Consider the following 26964-nt stretch of genomic DNA (forward strand, 5'->3'; position numbering starts at 1 on the left):
AAATAAACATACACGTGTACAATATTAAAAAATCTTCTTTAGCCATAGATTAACTAAAAACATCACCGATTAAAGAAATATTCAGGTTAAAAAAACGGATTTACTTCCCAAAAGCGCTCTTGAAATCCGTCACAATTTACATAAACACGAGTAACATAACGCATACATGGAAATGCTATAATATTTTCATCTGGATCGTTGTTTGTACATGCGCAGGCGCCGATTCATATATCGTTACAGTCCCGCGTCGCACTTACAAACGTGCGGTCGACCTATTTACATATTTATTAACATTTAAATTTAAACGAAATACACGCGTATACAAAAAGTATAGCTTCAAACTCAACATGTCAAATTTGAAATAAGTGTGATGTGTGTTTAGAAAAAAAAACAAAAATAAACAATGTCGTCAAATATGGATAGTCAGTCCACACCGACCCCCGAGGACACACCGACCCCTTCTCCGGGGGTTGAAGCCGTGAACAAGTTCAACTGGCTGAAACATGCGAAGAACGCTCGTCACAACCCTTTCCGACCCTCTTTGACGAGGGAAAGTTCCACCTCTGAACTGTTTACGAGAGAGAACTCCAGTGCGGACTTTTTTCAGAATTCCAGATTGAATCTGTTTGAAAGCGCGCCTAAACCTGAAGTTAGGAATTATAGCAAGGTATGTAAATAAGGATACTTAGGTATGTTAAGGACTGCGATTGTCTTTGGTTATTGCATAGTTAGAGTTAAAATTTGGTGTAAGCATTGATATTGACTATAAATTAAAGTTCCAATATAATAAAATTTATCTTGAAATAAATCGATAAGTTAAACAAATGGCTTATGCATACAAAATACTATATTCGTAACTTTTACTAATCTAAAGCCCTATGTGCCAGATTAGGGCCTTGCAATGGGAATAAACTGCGTATTTATATAATTAAGAATTAATTCTAATTACTATTTTATGATGAAGAGATATGAAGTTTATTGAGGAGTAGCCTTTATCTTACGCTAATTAGTTGCTATGTATTCTGATAATAATTAGTTTAATTAGGATGCATTCGTAATTGTAACAACGAAACTCAAACTCAAAAATAATTCGACTCCGATCTCAATATTCGGTGTGGATTTTTATTTGTTTTTCGATTCCAGGTATACAAAAAGAATAGTACGTATGCTAAAGTACTGCCTTCATACATACATACATTCGTTAATAAAGTTAATTTATTTAGGTAAAGAGCAACATTGTCTAGTTCAAATTAATTATTATTATAGCAATATAGAAAGCTATCTTTCCTAATTAATTATAACGAGAGATAAATTAATGAATGCCAATGTCCATTGTATATCAGTGTCACGAAGTTAAATATGTAGATACAGATATGAGATACCTATTTCCATACTACCTACTTGTTCAGTGGTCAATGAGTTAACGTTAGTCGTGGGTTCGATACCTGGTGGAGGTAAAAAAAAAATAATTACTGATAGAGGTCAAGGCCAAAATTTTGTACTAAATTAATTTTAATCATGTTTTGTATGACATCGGTTGTGATAAGTATTTTATCTCGCTTCCTTTTAAATTCACTAATTTTAATGTGAATGAATTTGTTTTTACTTGTATTATATCTATCGTGATTCGTGACAGGATGGGATAGGGTCAGGGAGGAAACAGTCCCTAAATCGGTCCTAAAAGGTGTAGATAGGTTACCCACGCAACATTGGAACTTCAAAAACGGCAAACACACGAGGATGTGCCACTCCCGGAGCTATCACATATACGCCTACGCTTTTAACTTATAATATTTTCATCGGTCGTGTTGTGGTAAACTAATCAATGTTTCGGTCGAGTAGCATGTCGGACAGGCACGAATTTCGCACTGTGGTCTTTGCTCTTTACTATAATTGAAACAACACGTCGGTCGTGAGCGTTTTCATTAGAACCCTATTATTATATTATTATGCATTCGCGATGTGGATCTTTACCACGATATGAGCATTTTCAGTTTTTGAGCGTAACATGAACAAGTTTTGTTATAACGTCATAAAATATCATGCACATTCATACATAACCATTTGTTCTATATTCCTTCAGTATCTTACGCGCGTCAATTCTTAGTTCTTACTGATGACGACACAAGCCTTTGAAAGCATCTGAAAGCCATGAATTGCTAAATGCGCACTGCATGTTTATATCAGTGAAAACTTTCAATGGGCCTTTGTATACAGGGTGGAAGGTTAAGATGGGGCATGAAGGGCAGGTACCTTAACCGTTGTAGCTACATGAAAACGTTCTTAGGAGACTATCCTTAAATTCTTGAAAAATTTTAATCTACATTCACAGATTTTTGAAAAAAATGTACGGTCAGCAAGGAAATCGGCAGTTTTCAAAAAATTTTTTTTTGATGCCAATCGATCCAGTTTCTCATGGGGATCAAAACACTCTAAAAGACCAACTGAGGTATGAGTACTAGAAAAGTCAGAAATCGCGAAAAACTATTTTCATTCATGAACAAGTAAAAAGACAAAGGCACAGCAACATAGCATGCCAGCGACGCGGGGCGAGAGCGGGCGGTGGCTGGCAGCTCGTGCACGAGATGAAAAATTATGTAAATTTGAATATCGAACGAACACGTCACATTTTTATGGCTTATGTAAACAATAACACATAGAAAACAAAAGTTACCAGAAGTCACTCTGTCTTCACTAAAAATGTCCTTAAATAATTTAGAACGTTTAGATCTGTTAGAGGCTTACTTTTTAAATAATAAAAACCCAACAGTTGCATTGGAATGGTACAGGAATAAATACCCAATGTGACATGTACCGACGCGAAAGGTAATTGCGAATCTTGTAAAAAATCTAGCAGAAAGTGGCTCATTTAAGAAAAGCTTGACACGTCCGCGTCGTTCACGCGTATTGAATGAAAATACGGTGATAGCAATTTTAGCACTCATTGTGGAAGCATATCCCGAAATTTCTTCAAAACAAGTTGCCGTCGAAGTTGGTTGTTCGCACTGGATAGTTTTAAAAACATGGAAGAAATACGGCTACAAATGCTACGGCCATGGGCGATTAGTCCAAGCATTGCAATCTGGGGACTATGCACGCAGAGTTGCATTTTGTAGATGGTTACGGGGCAAATTTAGTAGAGATAATGATTTTATTGAGTTTTCTATTAGCGCATCTTTTGTTGAATCACTTATTTTCTTAGTGAATGTGTGGAAATAGTTTTTCGCGATTTCTGACTTTTCTAGTACTCATACCTCAGTTGGTCTTTTAGAGTGTTTTGATCCCCATGAGAAACTGGATCGATTGGCATCAAAAAATTTTTTTTTGAAAACTGCCGATTTCCTTGCTGACCGTACATTTTTTCAAAAATCTGTGAATGCAGATTAAAATTTCTCAAGAATTTAAGGATAGTCTCCTAAGAACGTTTTCATGTAGCTACAACGGTTAAGGTACCTGCCCTTCATGCCCCATCTTAACCTTCCACCCTGTATAGTATATACATGTAATTTATCTGTGCACCAAAATTTATACGGATGCGACAATATATTATTGTGTGACATAGTTATTAATGTGTAGCCTTACAAACATTTCCAATTATAATATTACTAGTAGAATTTAGGAATATGGGAATAGGATTAGGATTGCACGTCGTAATAGAAAATATAGTACTCATGTAGGCATTCACCGACCCGCTTTATGTAAATTTAAATCAAACAGATTGAATTAAATAAATCAATTGGAATTCATGTGGGAATGCGGGCGGGATATAGTTAGACGTGTTTATAGCACTTTATAGTTTATAGTCCGTGCCAAATTTATCAGAGACTGAATAAAAGGACTTTACCACGTGTTTCGCATTAAAATACGAGTGAATTCTATTGTTAAATTTAATGAAATTGTTTATTTATTTACTTAATACTTTAATATAGCAGTACAAACAGGAAGCCCTACAGGCTACAACTACTTGCAGAAAAAGACACAGTACAACTTATTTGGCGGTTTCATCACTTATTATAGTGATCTCTTCCATGCAACCATGCAGTTATTTGTGTTAACAGAAAAGTCAAACATATTAATAAATAGTATGAACGTAAATAAGTAGGATTGTATTTTTAAAAGTGAATAGTTCAAAAAATTCACATCAGAATAATAGATAGATCTGTGGAATCTTGCGTAGGATATCATGACGAGAGGAAAACGTCATTAATCATTAAGCTAGAGTCAATGAGAAAACTGTTCAATTCCGTGGCATCTCATATATTTCCATAATCAACTGTTAACTAACAATTATTAACATACAGGGTACCTAGAATAATAGGATATTTTTGTTCCTAAGACTTGTACGAATAAAGTCCTCCAAGAACTATGTATATGTAATCATTAAAAAGGACAAAGATTTTGTGTGTAACAAATAAACAATAAGGAGATTTGTGTTTTTGTAAGTTATGAATTCAACATAAAACGACTCTATCGATTTTAAAATTTCTTTTAGGTACCACTTTAGCTACTATTTTTAACCAGTAACATGTAGGTATATCTTTTATTGCGGATCAACCCGGTATAAGCAGCTAGTACAGTTTAATTCGACAATATATTTTTCATCACGGGTCAAACGGGGGCGAGCTGTACATAATGCAAAGTCCTCAGGGATTACTGAACAACATGTGCATTGCATTTGAATGGTGGAATCGATTAAACAGCCGACTGCAGTCAAATATAGATCAAGAGCCCACGACGGCCAGACTTTCCTTTCTTTCGGAAAGTTGAAAGTTTCTCTGTATATGTCTCCGATACAGATAAGAACGACCAGCGACTATCAAGTTTGGGTTGTGGTTACTTTGGCAGGAAACAGGTAGTGAAGGTGTATAAAATAGTACCTAACTTTCATTATAGTTTAAAAGCTAAATTTTATATATGTTACTTGGGGACCTATAAAAAGACATTACCTTAAGAGCCAGACAGTTTTCATGGTTCTTACATCTAGCCAGACACATTTAAAAAATAACTAACATATCATCAAATTCACATAACTACCTAAAAGCGTAACAAATTTGAAATAACCCACTAAAACATTAGTTAACTATAATTATTAAAAAAATAAAAGTATAATATATAAGTAATAAAGTTCTTACTTATCTTTTACTTAGACTTATGTTGATGGAATTTCACGTATCCCGATGACTTTTTTATTGTGTCATCGAGATACGTGAAATTTCAACATAAACCCCCGTAAAAGATAAGTAATAACTTTATTACTTATATATTATACTTTTATTTTTTTAATAATTATAGTTAACTAATGTTTTAGTGGGTTATTTCATATTTGTTACGCTTTTAGGTAGTTATGTGAATTTGATGATATGTTAGTTATTTTTTAAATGTGTCTGGCTAGATGTAAGAACCATGAAAACTGTCTGGCTCTTAAGGTAATGTCTTTTTATAGGTCCCCAAGTAACATATATAAAATTTAGCTTTTAAACTATAATGAAAGTTAGGTACTATTTTATACACCTTCACTACCTGTTTCCTGCCAAAGTAACCACAACCCAAACTTGATAGTCGCTGGTCGTTCTTATCTGTATCGGAGACATATACAGAGAAACTTTCAACTTTCCGAAAGAAAGGAAAGTCTGGCCGTCGTGGGCTCTTATATTAATAGTGCAGCAGTGAAGTGTAATCCGATTTGGCTTAGCGTATGTGATATAGGCCCCGTTTTATTTATTGGTATGTCTGTTCAATACCTACGTTGATAGCAATTGAATTAAAAAATATAGTACTGTAACAATACAGTACTACAATATCGACTTTGATTAATAATCTCATGCCCTAATGGGCATAATTACGACACGATGTATATATATTTTATTCTCATTAATCATTAAATAATTAATTATGTATTAAATGATGTATTGTGAGCCCCTCGGTCGGCGCGCTCCGTAAGCTCCTCACCATCTGTGAAAATTATGCTGAAAGGCATCACCTTGTCTATAACGTAGATAAATCGGTTGCTATGCTTTTTGGCGCAACCTCTAAGGATATCCATTTGCCTGTTTACCTGTATAACCAGCCGCTCAAATTTGTTAATTCTTTCCGCTACCTGGGACATATAGTTTCGTATGATCTGACAGATGACCTCGATATAGACAGAGAGAGGCGTTCTCTGGCTGCGCGCGCGAACATGATCGGAAGAAAGTTTAATAAGTGCGAAAGAAATGCAAAAATATTACTATTCACAGCTTATTGCACCGCTCTATATACTCCACAACTGTGGACAAGGTATAAAAAAGAAAATTATCGAATTTTTAGGGTACAATACAATGATTCGTTCCGAATTTTATTCAAACTACCGCGTTGGTGTAGCGCGTCTAGCATGTTCGCGGAAGCCCGCGTGCCGGTTCTCGATGCATTGATCAGGCATCGCGTTGCTAGATTTAGGAATATTCTTTTTACTTCTAGTAACTCGATTATAAATGCTTTAACGAATTTTGGTAGCAGCATCTTGGCATTTTATGCCCGGCTTCTGCGTTAATATTTAAATAACTTCTAAATTGATACTTTTTTGTGTTATTTCAATCTGTGTAATGTAATGTAACTCTTGTATTTTTATTTTTGCCTAACGGATCTTAGTCGTCCATTAATGTACATAATAATTCAATAAAGGATATTTTATTTTTTTATTTATTTTTATTTTTATTGTGTTTATATATTTCCCATAGATACATGTATGTGTAAATGCTACAAATCTGTATGAAAGAAAGTTTCATATAGATGTTCTGAAGCGTTCTGACTTCTGACTTCTGAAGTAGTATGTACGTGTCTCTAGATTCGACTTGATTGTACAAATCACAATGGACAAATTATAAAAAAATATCGGCGCTAACTTATATTATTTGTTAGGTACATCGTATGAAATACCTGCCCAATACATAAGACAATAGACAAGTATCTCCCCAAACCCGAAAAATCTCGATATCATTTGGAAATTTATATAAATGTGTCCGATCATGCCACAAAACGGGCCCTTACTGTTTATATATAAAGGTCCACAAATACCAACTTTCAATATTACGCGCAGAAATAAGAAGAAGAAGAAGAAATAAACGCTCGAAGCAAATATTTAGGTCGCCCCGATTTCGTGCTCCTTGGACACAAAAGGACTTTTGATAGTCGTACAAAGGAGATTCATTTAGGGCTGATTTTTCAATCCTTGGTTAAGACTTATTCGTCGAATAATGTATAAAACTACCATTTTAAAAACGTATTCTAATTGCCCGTATTTGACAATTTACGTGACATTTTAATATTATCGTGTAATACTTTATTGGACGGATAAGTTTTATCCAAGCATTGAAAAATCGGCCCTTAAACTGATCAACTTAGAAAAATAGCAAATATTACTGTTTCAAATAATAAACAGTTACGTTGATGATAATACATAGTTTTATAATTAATTTTTGTTCACTATGTCCATCTACATCGAGTTGCTTGGAAGAAATCGCTCACGAGCGATAAAGCCGCTCTTTGTACATCTCTATTTACTATTAGGTATATATTAGGTAGCTCTAACATCCTGAATTTTTATCGGAACCGCCTAGCCTAGTATAACTTTTAAAACAGAGCATATTACTACAGATACGTAATAATATTTCTTATCACTATACAGTTACTACAACAAATATAAGAGAAAGAGAAAGAACCCGAAATTATTTTCTTTTCTTAAAGGTATTTATTTACGATTATTATGGCATTGTTTTAAAATATCTATCAGTATATATCACTCAGAAACAATTGGCAAGATACAAGCCAAAAGTTATCAATCGACTCATATCTTGATTATTATTATTAGCAACCTATTAAAGATCCGTGCCAAAACTTCTAAATTTGTTTACAATATTGCATAATTTTAGCCTTCCCTCTCACTTGTGTTTATATAATGGTTAAAATAAGGTGTACTAAAATATAGTACTATCATAAATTTCAGTAAAACGGAAGCGAGGAAAGATAATAATGACCCAAACCAATTTGTATCCATAGCTCCTATAGTTACATTAATATGAAGAAGTAAAATATATTTGTAGAGCCAATGTAGAGCGGAATCTTTGTAACTATCCTATTTAGAAGTATGATTCCATCATCCATGGCCTTCTGTGGAGTTAAAGGCACATGTAATTTTCATTAATTGGCTTAATTTGTACATAGATCAATAATTATTATGTTCGATTTAAAGTTGTACCTACTCAAGATAATTGTATAATTAAATATTTGGGTTAGAGCTTGAGTTTTGAGTTTGACAAAATGATATTCAGCTCAGTGTGATCTACCAGAAGAATTTTAAACCCAAGCCTTTACTAAATCTCCTAAATATTTCATGATCAAAGATGGCGACCCTGATATTCAGTAGATATGTACTAACTGCTGAAGTATCTCTGTTAAATTTCAACGACCTCGACATGGCGTCTGCTTTACCGCTGTGACGTCACTGCGTTGACTGTTTCATGTTTATCGCATTTGAAATGGACTTTTTATCTGTACATTTGTTTTGTTTCTAACTGATGATAATGCTCTAATAGTCTTGGATGTACTTATGAATACTTCGTTGAACTTTTCTCCGTGACGTTGCATTGGCAATAAGATTATTTTTTGTTTTTTTCACTAAGGTGAAGGACATGTGAAATTATTAATTTACAAGCCTCAACAATTTACTTAAACTAGAGTCTGGCGAGAAAGCTTACGTTCTATTTAATCATAATATCAATTATGTTGTTTTTGGGAACTTTGCTTTAAACTATATTTAAGTATTTAATAAGCATATAATTTCGTATCAAAACTACTTACCTATATTCAATACAAATAAATCTTCCCATAAAAGATGTATTTACACGATGGTAAAAACCATTTATTTACAAAATTCCTTAAGTAATAGAATAAATAAACGCGCATGGAAATTCCTTCTAACTCATATTTCATAAAAGATTTTCATACATACATAATAATGAATCTTTCAAGCTGAAACATTGCTAAGTATATATACCTACATATTATTGGTATCTAAGCGTCTGGCACGTGTGCGAATCGATATGTTTCTTTGATCTTTTTCTTGATATTTCATTATGTTTCTTTGATCTTAGGAGATAAAACGTTTTAGGTATGTAAGGCTAGTTGTAAACTTTATTTTTGTATTGCCAACTATACATAATATCTAAAGGTATCGTAATAATAGGCATAGGTGTAAGTCTAGATAAAAATGTTGCCAGGGGTATTGACCCCTGGCAACATTTTTATTACAACTGTCAGGACTTATGAGATATTCAACGATAAATTATGTTTAATAGTTATTATCTTGAATAGAGAGCTAAAGACGTTAGAATAATATTTTCATTGTATATTTTACTAGATTTCCGCCCGCGGCTTCGCCCGCGTTTTCAAAGGAAAACCCGCATAGTTCCCGTTCCCGTGGGATTTCCGCGATAAAACCTATCCTATGTGTTAATCCAAGTTACCCTCTATATGTGTGCTAAATTTCATTGTAATCGGTTCAGTAGTTTTTACGTGAAAGAGTAACAAACATCCATACATCCATACAAACTTTCGCCTTTATAATAGTATTAAGATGTCTTGAACCCACGCATAAACAATTGCAATAAATTGGATGCGACGTTACATACGTACTACTTTTGCTCTATATTTTTTACAAATTAAGTACTATACCGAACGAAGCTGGGACGAGGGGTTAGCAAATAATAATTTAAGACGTTAAATCACTATATAATATAAAAAGAAGTCATAAACTGTCTGTTTCTATGTATGTTTAAAACTTTAAATTTTAAAACTTCGCGACGGATTTTGATGCGTTTTTCTTTTAATTGATGAAGTCATAATTTATTAGGTTATAGATGAAAGACACGGGCGGAAAGCTAGTAATAAATAATTTGATATGTATGGCTCAATGGTGTAACAAATAACAATGTACCTAATCACATAAGTTACACCTAATAGCACATTTGCAGTGACGCAAGCACATTACTGTCGAATGGGCCACAGATAATACAAAACAATTGCACTAATATTGAGTTATTTCTTAACTAATATTTATGTATGGTTATCCATAAATATTCTTTTAGACAATAACTCTGTGAATCTTTAATAATGACCATACGTAAGTGAGTTTTTCAGTTAAAGTCGAATCTTCAACAAAATTTAACGTTCCTATTTCCAATATTACGTACACAGTTTATTTCAAACCAGTTAAATTTCAAAATACAGTATTTATCTATAAGTTATAAATATATTGTTTTAGGAAGGTATCTCAATAAATTTATTAAAAGTTTGGTACCTGAATTATTTAGTCTGTGGCATTATAGCCTAAACAGTCTACACAATGACTAGTTTGACTATACAATAGAATCATACAGTAGATACAGCTCTATTTGAAGTGGTGTCCTGGTAAATACATACAAATAATATTTGTTTATCAAATGTGAGTGAAAACAGAAATGGTGAGTAGACCTTTTTATATACATATAATATTAATTTTATTTGATTATTCTTTCAACCGTTTAACAGTTAGGTAGGTACTACATAATTATATTATAATTTATAGTTCTAAGCCATAGAAATAAATAGAGATTAAGGCGTTACCCGGCAATTTCGGCTATGTTCAACCTCTATAAAGTCTGGTACAACATAAAGCACAATACCAAAAAAAATATATAAAATAGGATGGTCTTTGATCTTTAATTGCTCGCGAGGACTTTTTTCCAAAGTTAATAGATTTCTAGAAAAAAAATGTGCCGTGGTCATCGATTTTTCCGCAAATACTCTATAAACTTCGTAACCTGCTGACTTAGAGCTCTGAAAATTTTATGTTTAATAAATAATCAGTTACATTACAGTCCCTGACGAGGATTTTTTGTTTCACTGATTAGTATCTTTTTAAATACAAAATGCGAGGAAAAAAGAAGGTGCAGCGGGAGAAGTTTGAGATCCGTCTAGTATGGTCAAGGTTATTAGCGCATGTATAAGCCTTAAACGAGTAATTTAGAGTCATTCATGTGCATGTGCAATTTTATATCAGCCTATAATGCCCATATGTATGTATATATTACTAGCTGCTCCGCGCGGTTTCACCCCCGTGGCTTCACTCCTGTTGGTTGTAGCGTGATGATATATTATAGCCAATAACCTTCCTAGATAAATGGGCTATCTAACACTGAAAGAATTTTTAAAATCGGACCAGTAGTTCCCGAGATTAGCGCGTTCAAACAAACGAACTCTTCAGCTTTATAATATTAGTATAGATATATGTATTTACTATTTAATTAGTAAATATATATCTATTACTAAGCTATCTGTAATTGAACCATAATTGAACGTTCCGGCCAAATAGGCCCGCCCGCACATCTATCGAGCCAGTATTATCCGGAATAAACAGACAGACCAACATAAAAACGATATTATAAATGCCTTTTTTGATAGTTTCTACTTCAATTTAGTGTAGTGTATATGTACTTTACAATTTATTGATCACTACATTTTGAAAAAAAAAATACAATCAATCAATGAGAACACTACCCTGAACTTTGGACGTCATGTATTAATACGATTCCTATTAACCTAACTTATAAATAGTATTCTATTTACGATCGATGCACTATGCACTCGATAGCATATCTAGTAATTGATATCTGGTTTATTGAAACGCACCACGTGCAATTTAGTAATATCTATTCTGTTTAGTTTTTGGTTTTGATTTAGGTGTCCTAGGTCCAAATTCTTTGAGCCGATATAATTGTCAAATGATAGTTTTTGTGCTGTTTAAAATATTGCACATTGCGCAATATGCACTATGCGTATTTCCAAACTATACATAGCCAGAACGCAACCATAGGAAACTGCTCGTGTATACTTTGTAATGCTGTTTTTAAGTTTGTTATTACAATATATACACGAATTTTGCGTACTGATCGTGTATACTTTGTAACGCGGATGCTTGCTTCTTCGTTCCAAACTATACACGATCAGTAGGCAAAATATAACTAAATATACATACTTACTACACCACTTACGCTTGAGCGAAATAATAAATATATAGGCAATCAAAGAATTGTACAGCTATATCTATCTACTTTTATTCTTCTTGATTGATTCAGTAAAATATGGAATAAAAATATTATTAGGTAAGCTTAGAAAAAAAAATAGGTAACAGATATAAAGGTTACCTATGGGTTAGGTTAGGTTCGTGTTTTTTTTAACCACACAAAAATAGGAGCCCCGCAAAGCGGGGCTCCGTCGCCTCGCATCCGTCTTCTTCTGGACTTATAAGATTCTTACATTTTAGTACTATTGTCAATTGTAAGTCGTGCAGTATAGTCGGGAACGAAGACACAAGCATCCACGATACAAAAAATATACGATCAGTACGCAACATTACATACACAATACACATGCATTTTAATAATAGATTTCAAAACAGCAATACAATAATATAAACGCGAGCAATGGAAAGACGCCGCGCTTACTCCGAAACATACACGATTAGTCCGCATGCGTACTGGCGCTGTATATTTTGGAGCGCTATTCTTACTTACTTCACTACAAAGTATACGCGAGTATTTGCGTACTGCTGTTGTATAGATTGGAAGAACTTTGTAAAAAAGTTATTTCCAAACTATACGTGATTAGTTTCACACCGTTGCGTACTGGCCTTGTATAGTTTGGAAAGACGCATGCACTATAGAATTTTCATTTTTCATTTATTGTGATGAACTGAAAACTTTTGTAAACAATGGCTTTTTATTACATGCATTTTCTATCAATGACACAAATTGACTTGAATGACTATTTATTTATTTCCACCAGACTTCGCAAAAAAAGGGCTAGAGGTATTTTTTGTTTGTAGCCTTGTAGGAATAAAATATACTTGAAGGAATAAAATACTTCTATGTTTAAATATTTCCCGTCTGGTTCAGAAATCTGATCCCAATTTCCCGCAAAGTTACAATTTATTGGATCAAATTCCCAATGGACCCGAGAGTCGAGAAGATATTACAAATTTTTAAAATAACTGCGTTGGTCCTCCGAAATCGTACCGCGAAGAATTTATAATTTATTTTCTGTTTCACTTAAGACGGTTAAAAATCCTAAATACACAACGTATTTTAAATTGTTTTTCTAAAACATAACAAACGTAAAAGCGTAGGTATTTATAAAACACATTATTAAATATTCAGGGTAAAGGTTGTGAGCGTCACAGTATATTTATTTAAATAGGTTTCAGATTTAAATATTTATTTAAACGGGAATCCCGTTGTGACGTAAAAGCCTTGTATTCTTGTATTATAGGTATGAAACTGAACAAAATTTTCAAGTGGGAAAATACGCAAAAGTTCAAATAAAAAATAGACATTTAAAGTGACACTGTTGGGAAATTTATAAATTAAGTATTCTGTCATTTTCTTGTTAAGTTCGCAGTTGAGTGAACTTAGAGTAAACAACGTGCATTTGAGATCACGATTTTATATACTTAATGCTTTTATTTTTTAGAAAATATTGCACGCCTCATAAGCGAAGCGTTGAGGTGGGTACTACTGTCACTTCGCGAAAAACATCTGATTTTTCAAACTTAAAATGTCTTTATGTATCATACATTGCACTTGTAAGATAATACATATACACACATATTAAGAAAAAACACTATTTTTAACGTTCATGATATTTTTGATGTCATTTTTGTTATTTAAACTAGTTAAAAAACAGTTTAAAAAAGTTCTGTCTTGGACGTCCGTGTGTCTGTATGTGCGGATCCTTTTTCTTGTTAACACGATAGCGACCGAAATACTTTACTAATCGAGTCTTTTTTTTTCTCTTACGCTTGAGTATGCTCAGGAATAGAACCCTTTCATTTTTCAGGGTCTGATTCGATGTGGTTTAATTGTTATTAAATAAACAAAAATAATAATTAATAAATATTTATTAAAAAAAAATTATGAGGCGTGTACTTTTGGATTTTCCAAATTATTGATATTTATTGTATATTGTTTAAGCAACACAGATATGAAACTAAATAATATGAAAGTAAAAATGGTTTATTCATATAAACCATTTTTACCGCCTTTTAGACTTTAGGAAAATAAAAAATCAAATGTATTTTGACGCCTCAAAATAAAAGTACCTACTTATAAGTTATATATAGTTATATGAAAGCAGTCGACCTGAAAAAAAAATACAAATGACGATACTTCACGTAAGCTAAGTTTAACCCGACCTGGTTATTGTTATTTACTTTGTTTTATATATACAGAAACGTATACATATTTACGTTACTTTTGATTAAGTATACAGATACTATTTAAGGGATCATATTTATAATTACTGGAAGTTATGTTTTTAACATTGTAATTTTTAAATGTGCCGCGATTTTAAATTTTTACTTACATTATGAAATTGTAAAACATATTCTGAAATTAAGTTTTATTACCTTAAAAATATATGTACCTAATGTTAAGAGAGGTTGAGTCTTGTCATGTTACATTTTTCACTTTTGTCGACAGTTTTCATGACATCCATTTTAATTAGCTTTTCGACCGTGTATTTAATTAAGAATCTAATTAACAGGCCCCGCATGCTCTAGATTTAAAAATAATAATTTTGTGGTGAGATTTTAATAAGCTTTATGAAGAACGTTTATTATACCCTAAAACTTAATTAACATATTTTTCTTGAAAAAATATTTAATTATGTCTTGTTTTACGTGCCTATAATTTATTTCGAACTGATCTGGTTTTAAGATTTTTGTTATTACAAGATTGTCCTCCCGAAGTGAATAAGTCATTTGATTTTTTTTTATAAATATGCCAAAAGTTCTGAATCTTCTTCTTTTTTTAATAACATAGAAAAACTAATTTCTGATACAACGAACATGAAAATAATCGTATGTATATTTTAAGCCATACCTCTAATTACATATTATCTACTATCATTTTCCAGGGTCTGACCTTCCTAGCATGGCACCAACGCACGAAGCTAGAGCGGTTCCTGCTGGTTTTCAGCGGGATCCTCTTCTTGATGGTGATGCTGACCACTACGCTGTTAGTCAGCACGCAGACAGCGTCGTATCCTCGTGTGCCAGCCGTTGAAAAGGATAGCGGTAAAGTACCTACCATATGTATTTGTGTATTAGAAATTAGAATCTGTTTGGAGGATATTGTTCATTGCATCTAGGAATAATTCATATTTATTACTAGTGAAAGAATTTAAGAAATCGTTTCAATAGCTTGGGATTTTCATTTTTCTAAGTACATAAATGAATATGAATATGGGTACTGAAGGCACATTATATTTGGGCACTGAAGCAAGAAAAATAATTAAATCTAGATATACATATTATAAAAGAGATCGAACGTAAAATATTTATTCTTCGTTCCAAAAGTGATGGTTAGTTGTGCATGCGTTCATCACATTGTTACACAGTAGAATTTATCTATGTACACATTTTTACATGCTTATTCATATCCTTCAAGTTTTTTGCTCGCAATCATCAAAATGAGTTCTTCCAAGGCTTTACCGTACCGATGAAAGCATAACAGACAGACATACATTTTACCACCTCAAAAATATTATCAATACCGACAAAAGCATTTGCAAGTATAATACTTATCAGTTATCATAGATTAGCAGATAAAAGCTCTTGCTACAATGGCCCTAAAATCAGATCAATAACCGAGCTAACACAAGGCAAGGCAAGGTCAATGTCATATTGTTGATGACGTCAGCGATTATGGTGTCGTATTGTTTGCCAACACGCCGTGTAATGGCAAAGAAAATGTCTTGAATATTACATAGGAATGGTCTGTTTGTTCTGTGAAATTATACCGAGTTGGGTATGAAATTGTAATGTAAATAGTACGCTATGGTGTTATGTTTTGTTAGCAAAGGTTATGTGATAAATTTTTCTTGTTATTGTTTAGTTTTATACGATGTACCTAACTACGTTAAGATTTTTGTAGCGGATTTAAAATGTTAGTTATTGTTTAGCAAAAAAGTCAATTGATCTGGCAAAACTTTCATTAAAATTTTCCTATTCTAAATGTTCAAAAGTACCTATGTTCTGGCTTTGCATCATGTTTTCAAGATTGAAACGTTTTACGTTTTTAAATTTTATGAAATTCTATTTTCTCGTGAATTTCTACATGCAATGACTTAGCATCGTAATTCGTAATTAACATTAACCTTGGTTGCGATTTGCTACAGACGTCCATAATGTGTTATTATATGTATTGTTATATAACTATGAGCTAGTGATGTAACAATACCGTGCATTTATGATTATAATATAATATGTTTATTACAGTTTAATTTATCCCACTATTCTTCAAGCGAAATGTTATTTTAATGGATTTATGTTATTTGAAAAAATATAATAAACATATGAGACAATCAGGTGTTTGAGTTTTTAAACAAATTCTAGATACCTAGCTTTCATAGCACACACTTTATCAACTTAATTCTTACATCGTGTATTAATATTATTTTTTTAAATAGTAAATTTTAAATGACGTCAAATATAACTATAAATAAAATTACGTAGGTACATGCGGCTTCGAAACTACCCTCGAAGTATTTCCATTAGATATTTATTTATTATTTATTGGTTTTAAAATTGTTCCTTATTCTTGTTTTCAGATCTCTGCCTATCAGGCACATGCATCTACACAGCTAGCGAGGTTATAAAGGCCCTGGATGAAACACAGAACCCTTGCGATGATTTCTACCAGTTCGCGTGTGGGGGTTGGGTGAAAAACAACCCTATACCTGAAGGGAAATCCAACTGGGGTATATTTAGTCAGATAGAGCTGCAGAATCAGCTGATTATTAAGACTGCAATGGGTAAGTTGAGGGCTTGTGATTTTTTTATATTTTTACGTTTTTTTGGTATGGTAAAAAGAGTGGGTCGTCATTCGTAAGCAATTACCACCACTCATGAAACATTAAGGTATCTGTAGATGTTTCTATAATCTAAACGATTTATTTTATATTTAATTAGTTGTTGAGACTTTAACGTTTGTTTCTCAAAAATTATATTCTTAACATCAATACTCGAAACACTATTTATGAAATATACCTTGTTAATTTTAAATAAAATATACCAGGAAAAATCAAACTGATCATGGAAACGAATGTGAAGCCAACATTCTGTATACTTACGTGATTTTTCAGAATTTTCATGTCATTAGAGGCACCTTGCGAATTCAAATATTTGACGAATTATGTTATTTATTTGTTAAAATAATTTGATACTTTATCATACCATATACATACAAATAAATTGCTTGTTAATATGTTGTGTAAAGTGTTCAATTTATAAAAGTCTCTTGTGTGGTATGTCGATCTGTCTCTTTACCAAATTTGGATCCAAATCCATTCATAAATAGAGGTGCGATTCAGTTACAAAGATTCATATATTATTCGTATTTATGACAATAGTATGATATTTATATTATGACGTCATTGGAACTTATGGGTAACTAGAGGTCCGCCCCGGCTTCGCCCGTGGTACATATTTCGCAATAAAAGGTAGCCTATGTCCTTTCTCGGGTATCAAAATATCTTCATACCAATTTTCATGCAAATTGGTTCAGTAGTTTAGGCGTGATTGAGTAACAGACAGACAGACAGAGTTACTTCGCATTTATAATATTAGTATGGATTAATTTTCACGAGCCTGTTTTAAAGAGATAAAAATCAAGAAACAATGAAAGAACCGGTATAAACAAAAACAATATTAGGGAAACCGGTCTATTTACCTCAATTTTTCTAATTATATAAACTGCCTATTGAGCATTGTATAGGTAAGTATATATTATGTAGTTTGTTTTATGTACCTCTAAAAATACCTACCACAACATTAAATTCTTCAAGTCCTATTCTACAAGTATACAATACTTTCATAAGTTACCAATCAAACAATAAATGTACTATATCACAAAATTCCAGAAAAAATAAACCTCAACGTGACTACCGGAGCAGAAGCGAAAGCTCGAATCTATTATGACGCCTGTGTAGACACAAATGAAACAATAGAAAGATTGGGAGATAAACCACTGATCGGTATTATAAAGAAGCTGGGAGGATGGCATATTCTGCCAAATACGCTTGTGAGAACGCAGAAGTGGGATCTGCAGAAGCTATTGCAGGATATTCAGAATAGGTACGTATTAAAATATATCGTAAGGGTTTTTGTGGAAAGCTTTTGGTATAGCAGGATTATGTTTCAGAAATTTAGAAGTGTTTAAATAGTGTGAATTTTATAGATATAGGTATTATGATATATGTAGGTATTTCAAATTCCTGAAAGATCTGCTCAAAATAGCTATAATGGTATAAAATGAAATTTTATGGACTTAAGTATTGTACTTATATATACGTATTATTTTGTTAATAATTATTCTAATATATTACAAGCTTTTTTAGTTTTGAAATTGAAGGAAAAATTAATCAGTTAATTATTCAATTTGTTAAAATTTTAGATACAATTTGGGTGGTCTTTTCAACTGGGCGGTTACAGAAGATGACAGAAATTCAACTAAGCATGTTATAGTGGTGAGTAATATTCTAGTTGCTTGCTACTTCTGTATATTATCATAATATAACTAAGAAAAATTAAAATCTGATCCCAGTTGTATTCAAAAGGCTTTTTAAGCTATTGCATAGCTTCTATCGCGGGCCTTGAGGGACCGAATCCAGAAATTGCGTAACGAAAAACCTCACGCTCCCCACTCCGACGGGCGCGGAGGTGTGGCTTGATGGCATAGCATGCAATAGCTTTACCGCGGCAGTCCCCGAGTGCCACACGTCTTTTTTTCTTCAATGTTGAGAATGGAATTGATTTCTTAATGTTAAACGAATTAATGTTTCTAAAATAATTCTGCTGGATAAAGCAGATAAAGCAGTTAAATACACTCAACTTTTATTTCTAGCTCGACCAAGGAGGTTTAAACCTACCCACCCGGGACAATTACCTAAACAAAACAGCTCACAAAAAGGTTCTAGACGCTTACCTAGACTATATGACTCGTATTTGCGTATTACTTGGTGCCAATAAAACTGAAGCTAGGCAGCAAATGAGCAAAGTAATACAATTTGAAACAGAATTGGCAAATATAACAACCCCCTCTGAGGATAGAAGGGATGAAGAAGGGTTGTACAATCCGTTTACCGTGAAACAGTGGCAAAGAGAGGCGCCATTTTTAAATTGGAGCGTGTTTTTCAATGATGCGTTCAGATTGGTTAATAGGACGGTGAGTTGGAAAAATGTATTTGTATCCACGATGACTAGAACTTTATATGATATGCAGTGTTCTGATAAAAATTTCTTATCTATAATTTTGTGTGTTGATTATTATCTAACGTAACTATGTATTAATAACATTACCTAAAATTAGAAAACGCCCTTAAATTGTATTTTTAAATTTCCTCAAAACATGCAACTTATTTTTAGATTCCTGACAATGAGACAATAGTAGTGTACGCGCCGGAATATTTTAGAAACTTGACCAAAGTACTCAGAAAGTACAGTAAAACTGAAGAAGATCAAAGGTAATTGCATTATTTATATACGCTAAAAGTAAATTTCTGAAAACAAAACTTAACAATGTAGTTAAATGTTCTTTATTCTATTCCCTTTATTATTCTTGTACTTTCCACTTCGTTTGGTTTTCTACGATCAGACAAATCCTTACTAAAGATAAGGATATCCATTATTTAGCTTTCGCTTTTATATCCTTGTTAATTTTAACTTTTAATTAGTTTTAACACTTATCATTCATATTATGAATAACTACCCCAAACATTTAACTTCCAGAACAATCACCAGCTACATGATGTGGCAAGTATCGAGATCTCTCTCTACATATTTATCCAAACCTTTCCGAGACGCGTCTAAGATTTTGAGAAAAGCACTATTCGGTTCGGAGGGAGCGGAAGAATCCTGGAGATACTGTGTTACGGATACTAATAATGCTATTGGTAAGATTTAAAGTGTTAGAAGTATTGTAGGGTAGTTTAAAAAATACGAAATTTTTATAAAAGTTAGCTTCTGTACGAAATTACCTACCTAACTAGATCTCGTTAGTTAGATTACATCAAATTCGCCAATTTGCAGAATTAAATATTTTGTGAATGTTTTTGTGTTTGTGCATTGTCTAATATGTTTTATTATCATTTACATATTACCTAATATTTAAATTACATGCCAACATAGTTTATAATATTTTTTAACTATTAAAATAAATATGTTCTCCGAACCGTTAGACAGAATTTTTAAAAGTGCTTCTAGAAGAATTCTAATTGAATAAACAAATATATGAGTTTAAAAATATACAAATTTAAAACTTACCACATTTTCAGGGTTTGCAGTAGGCGCGATGTTCGTCCGGGAAGTTTTCCACGGTGCTGCCAAAACTGAAGGCGAGATAATGATAGACAACATCCGAGCGGCCTTCAAGAAGCATCTCAAGCAATTGGACTGGATGGACGCAGAGACGCGGGAGGCTGCGGAGAGCAAGGCAGATGCTATTACTGATATGATTGGTAAGGATTGAGGAAAATAGTAGGGAAAATGTTTTGTAGAAGTCTTTTTGGTACATCTTGTATGCTGTCTTTTGGGTTAGGGTAATTTTGTTCTGGAAAAGTCGTGTAGTGACTGACAAGGTTAATTTCATAAACATTAAGTTCGCTGATATGATAGGTACTTTTTTGACGATTGAGGGTTATGTTTTTCGAGTGTACGTATGTATGCATTTATTTGGTACGCCCTACAGCTTAAACTACTGAACGGATTTTGATTTATGAGGTGTCGTTGCAATCATCAGAATTGTGGTAGTTTACTTAATTAAGTTTATAGTTAAGCTTAGATTAGCAATCGTTTTTTTTTTTGTTTTCAGTATAATAATTATTCCTGTTTTATTACAGGTTTTCCGGATTACATTCTGAACAAGGAAGAATTAGATAAACAGTACGAAGAGCTGATAGTCAAACCCAATGAGTACTTCGAGAATAATATCGCGTTTAATACATTCAGTCTGAAACATGACTTGAGGAAACTTGACCAGCCTGTCAATAAGACGAAATGGGGTAAGTTTATTATGAATTTAGCTATAGTTTTATGGGAAAATTACTTGAGAACATAATTGAATTATAATAAAAATTCAGAACTTTAAAGGATTTTTTAGTTGTTTTCCGCTACATATAGATTATTTGTGCCATGTTATAATCGATTTGTTTCATCAAATATTGTGAGTTTGGGGTAGTCAAGTTACATTTAAAAATGCGAAAATTTCTAAAGCAGAAATTAATCGTAACTAACTTTAGGATTTATATAATGCACAGAATTCAATCAATTCATATATTATGTAGACATACTTAATTTGTAGTTAATTACGAAAATTTTGGGCAAATAATGATTAATTATGATCTGTGTTATTATCTTTTAATCCACTTACAGGCATGACACCATCAACAGTGAACGCCTACTACACTCCCACTAAGAACCAAATCGTTTTTCCCGCGGGAATCCTTCAAGCTCCCTTCTACGACGAGAACAACCCCAAGTGCGTGAACTACGGGGCCATGGGGGTGGTCATGGGACATGAACTGACCCATGCGTTTGATGACCAGGGACGGGAGTATGATAGGTAAGTTATGGTATATATATGTAACTAGCTTCCGCCCACGACTTTGTACGAGCATCCCCGTTTTTCCCCGTTCTCGCAAGAATTTCGGGAAATCCTTTCTTAGCGGATGCCTACGTCCTAACATCTACCTGCATGCCAAATTTCAGCCCGATACGTCCAGTGGTTTGGGCTGTGCGTTGATAGATCACTGTATCAGTCACCTTTGAGTTTTATATATATAGATAGATTTAATATCACCGTTTAAAATGCGTCAAAATCCACTGCAAAGGAGGTTTACAAAGTACAAACATTGGTACAGCTAAGCGTGATAAAAAGCCATAAGCAAGTTCATAATTTATCTCGCGAGATGGTAAACTGTTAGAAAAATGTTGACCCGTAAACATACAATCACGCATTATTTCTGGGCGGATTAAAGCTTTTAAACTGTGTCTTTAATTTTTCTGTCATGTATATGCCCATTTTAGGTTATACATATTTAAGTAGTTAATATCTATAAAATTTTGCACCTCGTTTATTTGTAAGGTCAACAGTATATAGCCATTATTATATACTAGATTTCCGCCCGCGGCTTCGCCCGCGTTTTCAAAGGAAAACCCGTATATTTCCCGTTCCCGTGGGATTTCCGGGATAAAAACTATCCTATGTGTTAATCCAAGTTACCCTCTATATGTGTGCTAAATTTCATTGTAATCGGTTCAGTAGTTTTTACGTGAAAGAGTAACAAACATCCATACATCCATACATCCATACATCCATACATCCTTATAAACTTTCGCCTTTATAATAGTATTAACTATTAAGATTCCTGTTAACATCACATACAATAAATATTAATATAAAATGCCACATTGATACAGATTCGGCAACTTGAACCAATGGTGGAACAACGCGACGATAGCTCGCTTCAAGAAGAGGGCGGAGTGCATACAGAAGCAATACTCGCAGTACTCCATGGAGGGACAGCGGCTTAATGGGAAACAGACTTTGGGTAATTAAAAACTATCTGAAATTATTTTTTTTGATACTTGTACATTTTTATTAGATGAAGGTAGTCGTAAATACATAGGTATTCGTTTATAGGTCCGTCTCTAAAATGCGTCAAAAAACTAATAATACTGACTGTGTATTTAGTATGTGTAACGCCGACAGTGTTATACATATTTCTCTTTTTTAGATATCTGCTAATCTAAAAATATATCTGCAGCACCTTCAAATAGTTTTAAATTAATAATTGAAGTGATTACCATTCATAACTACCCCCACTTGGTTATAACTTATCAAGGTAGTTGTAAAAAATGAAAACAGCAGAGATTCATTTATTTATATTCTTCCAGGTGAAAATATAGCAGATAATGGTGGTCTAAAAGCATCATATCACGCGTATTTGGAGTACAGTAAGACAGCAGCTAAGAACTACACCCTTCCTGGATTGAAATACTCGCATAGACAATTGTTCTTTATATCGTTTGCACAGGTAAGTAATTAGCACTTATTTGAATGAAAAATTTATGAAAATTTGTTAACAATGCACACAGACCTCCTAAAGGGCTTCATTTCTAATATTAGAGGTATGAGTGACAAAAAATATTTGCATGTTGTAAGTATATAATATATACTATACTTTTTGAAGAAAATCCTGCAAAAAGAACCTAGGAATTACTTACTATTTCCTTGGCAAATTATTTTTATTTCTAAAGAATGATAAATAATTTGAAAATGAAAGCTACTGTTATTTCTGTTAAAATTCAGTATACGATTCTATATTGTTTATGGAACTATTTACTACACGTATAAGGATAGAATCAATGCATAGAAAAACTAACACTTCATTTGCATAGATTTGTAACATTTCTTTGTCTCTAGGTTTGGTGTTCCGCCATGACAAAAGAATCGACAAAAATGCAAATCGAAAAAGATGACCACACGGTAGCAAAATACCGCGTTATCGGACCAATATCGAATCTTCCAGAATTTTCTACGGAATTCAAATGCCCTCTAGGTTCCACAATGAACCCTAAACAAAAGTGTGAAGTATGGTAACATGTGACAGCTTTAATTTTTTACTAGTAATAAAAAAAAACCAGAATATTGTAGGTAGATTTAATAGATGAAAACTTTGTGTATGATACAAACATTCAGCTTGTAAAAGGCTTCAGAACTTACAATTCTAAAATCAAATAGGACCATAGATATAATAAACGTTCTGTTATAATTTTTTGAACTGGCAATGAATTTACATATTCTTTATTACCTTGATTATACAATTATATTTCACAAAGTAGTTATATGTGAAATTAAATTGTATAGTTACTTTAATATTCTTTAGAACATAATATTCTTTGGTTCTAGACAACATGTATAAAGACCGTTTTATATTTATTTAAGATTATTTTGAAAACCGCCTCATAATCAAATGAAACATTTCTAAGCAGTCACAACTTAATATTTAGCTTATAGATTAAAGTTATGTGCGATGTGGAGTTTGTATGTAAGATTTAATGACGCTTAATAACTCAGGCACCGGAATCACAGACACAATAGAAAATCTATTGTGTCGTGGACCGATCGGGCCGTTCGGGGCTCAATGGGTTAAAAGAAACGCATACAAAATAAATTATTCAAAGGTGAAATTATTCATAAAATTATCTATAAAACAATAGTAAGTTTAAAAATGACAACACTATGAATTATAATATATGTTGCCAGTTTCTTTATTATTTTATTTTTGACATATACATAGATATATACAACACAAAATAATTTTTAAATAGGTAACTATAAATGCTTATAATAGATAGATGAAACGTTATAATGTATAGTAAATGTATGTATTATGTAGTAGTCATATGAATATTCAGTATAATTTTCAAAATGTTTTGAGTTTGAATTCCTAAAAATTTAGGAAAATTTATTATTTCTCTTTTTATTATCAACACTATGAGCGAACAAATATCTACTAAACTGGACAATACAGGGCATCCGTCCTATCAGCTATGAAAAAAATTATTCATTTTTTTAGCCAAATATAAGTAAATAATGCATTTAAAGTTTGACAGTTATTTAAAGAATCATTATTAGTATGTTTTGAGCAAGTTTTGAGCGCTTTCAAGCATTTTCGCTTACAACGGGTCACGGATATCTCGCTCAAATTGAGTTACTCAAAATAATATAAATATAAAATTGTTCATTTAAGAAACGCAGATTTATAGTATTAAATGTTATACTTATGTTTCTATATTATTTATATTCTTAATTTATTCAAAAGGACAACAAGGATAACATTGGAATTTTACCATTTTAAACTTTAATTTATTTCAGATAGGAGGTATTTTTTAAACCACGACACATAATAGAAGATAAATAAGAACCAAATGTTTGTACAAAATATAGCCTTGAATGTTGTGTTGCTTTCGCTTGTGTAAACATGTAAGTAATAAGTATACATTGTAATAATTATTTTAAATTGAATTTAAATACATTAAAGTACAGAATTAAATGTATCATCGTATCTGTGCCAAAAATCAAATAGTTTCTAGTCTCTTTAAATATTCAATATCATAGAATATAGATAGCAAATAGAGTGTAAAACCTCTAAAAAACGTAATAGCAACATTTTATAGGCCTTGCTTGTCTTCTCTGTAACTAGACCATTTTTTAATTAGTTTGAACTGAGTACTATCATCTTTTTACCCTCTATGAAATCGAAGTCTAAAAATAATAGCGCTAGGTGTCGCAAAAGTCTTGTATAAAAGGGAGTTAGATAGCATAAAATATAACTTCTTAAATTACATGGTGTAATATTAAAAGAATGAATATAAGCATGGACCAATATATTAATTATATTGGTCCATGATATAAGCAAGCTTTGCTATTAGATAGGCGTTGGCCGCAAATGATTCTCTTTTAATTATTATAATTTTTATTTTAAACAATTTAACGAATATAAAAAAATATCTAACCAGAAGTAGACTTGCATTAAAGGAAATGTGCAATATGTACTTAAATCTCTTATTTTAAAATATCTTAATAATATTTGTTATTGTTTTAAGAAAATATTTTATTTATTCCAGTTTTATATTTTTGTTGATACAAATAAATAAAAGCATAATCTATTGATAATTCCAATTTAATGTTTAAGAGCTTTCGTGTGTGCATAAGTCTAGTTTAAGATTAAATGTTATAATTAAATTAAATAATATATTTATTTCATAATATAATAACATGAGTGAAAAAGCTGAACAGAGACGAGATATTTTTATATCTTTCGAGTATGGATGATACTAATTACCTATGCATTGTAAGGTAGTGGTGTTGCCAGACTCTAATAAAAGCAGGTTTTTTTTCCTCAAAAAATGGGTTTGTACCATTTTTGAGGAAAAAGAACCTCACCACCTCCCTTCGTCTCTGTTCAGTTAATTCATTTATAATTATAACGTATAGGATGTTATAATATTAGTAAGTATATGTGAAAAAGTTTTTATATTTTTAAAGATATAAAATAAATTTGATTTATAGCTAATCGGTAAAAGTAGGGTTCATTTTTTAAATAAAATGCTTATGTATCCTGTCGTATTTAGATACTTAGTATGTATATGAATGATGTGTGAAATATTAATATATTTGTTTGGAATTTTTATACATTTGTAATATTTAAAACATGTTTAAAAGGTAACCACATAACCAATATTATGGTTTTAGAAATCTTGCTTATTTTGCATTATGTTAAAACTTGAAAATAAATCGTAAAAAGTAATAAAGACATGGAAAATAAGAAATACTGTTAGAGAAAGATAATACAAAAAAGTCTTAGAGCATTAAACCAACGCTCTAAGAAAAAAGTCGATTAGGTCTTGCATATCGCACCTGTACAAATAAAAAGTATTATTTTACAAGATTTTTTTAATGTCTAACAAAAGTAACAAAAGTAAAATGAAGGTATAATGAATTAACATGTTATGTAGACAATTATTTTTAATTTTACTCTTTTTATGTTACTATCTTTCATTGAGAAGTCTTACTAGGTACATAATGTAATAATAAATATTGACATCAATAATAATATCCAATATAAAATATTTTAGAAACGATTGTTTTGCATATGATATAATTATATCAAATAAAAAATTTACATATATTTATGTAGAATTTTCACATACATATTATGTTCTTTAAAAAATTGGTTGAATTTTTGTTATCCAATATATTATTATAATTCTAAAGGTATAAGTGATAATTATTGAATTCCTATTTTATTATTAACTATCCCCATAATACA

The 26964-nt window shown here is 32.0% G+C and overlaps 1 protein-coding gene across 1 annotated transcript; it reads left to right on the plus strand.

The window, feature by feature from the left end:
* Window positions 1-251: 251 nt before the first annotated feature.
* On the plus strand, window positions 252-24192 carry Nep3 (M13 family metallopeptidase neprilysin 3). The gene is made up of 14 exons (XM_090115938.1): window positions 252-667; window positions 14986-15145; window positions 16681-16884; window positions 17992-18205; window positions 18525-18597; window positions 18975-19295; window positions 19496-19593; window positions 19859-20022; window positions 20404-20586; window positions 20968-21129; window positions 21500-21689; window positions 22547-22677; window positions 23024-23163; window positions 23553-24192. Exons 1-14 carry the CDS (start codon window positions 404-406, stop codon window positions 23727-23729), a joined length of 2481 nt encoding a protein of 826 aa, XP_089972064.1. The 5' UTR covers window positions 252-403; the 3' UTR covers window positions 23730-24192.
* Window positions 24193-26964: the final 2772 nt, after the last annotated feature.

The sequence above is a fragment of the Colias eurytheme genome, chromosome 24 (genome assembly GCF_061535395.1).
Source record: "Colias eurytheme isolate Ceu_HAF_F1 chromosome 24, ilColEury1 Martin Lab GWU primary, whole genome shotgun sequence".
NCBI lineage: Eukaryota > Metazoa > Arthropoda > Insecta > Lepidoptera > Pieridae > Colias > Colias eurytheme.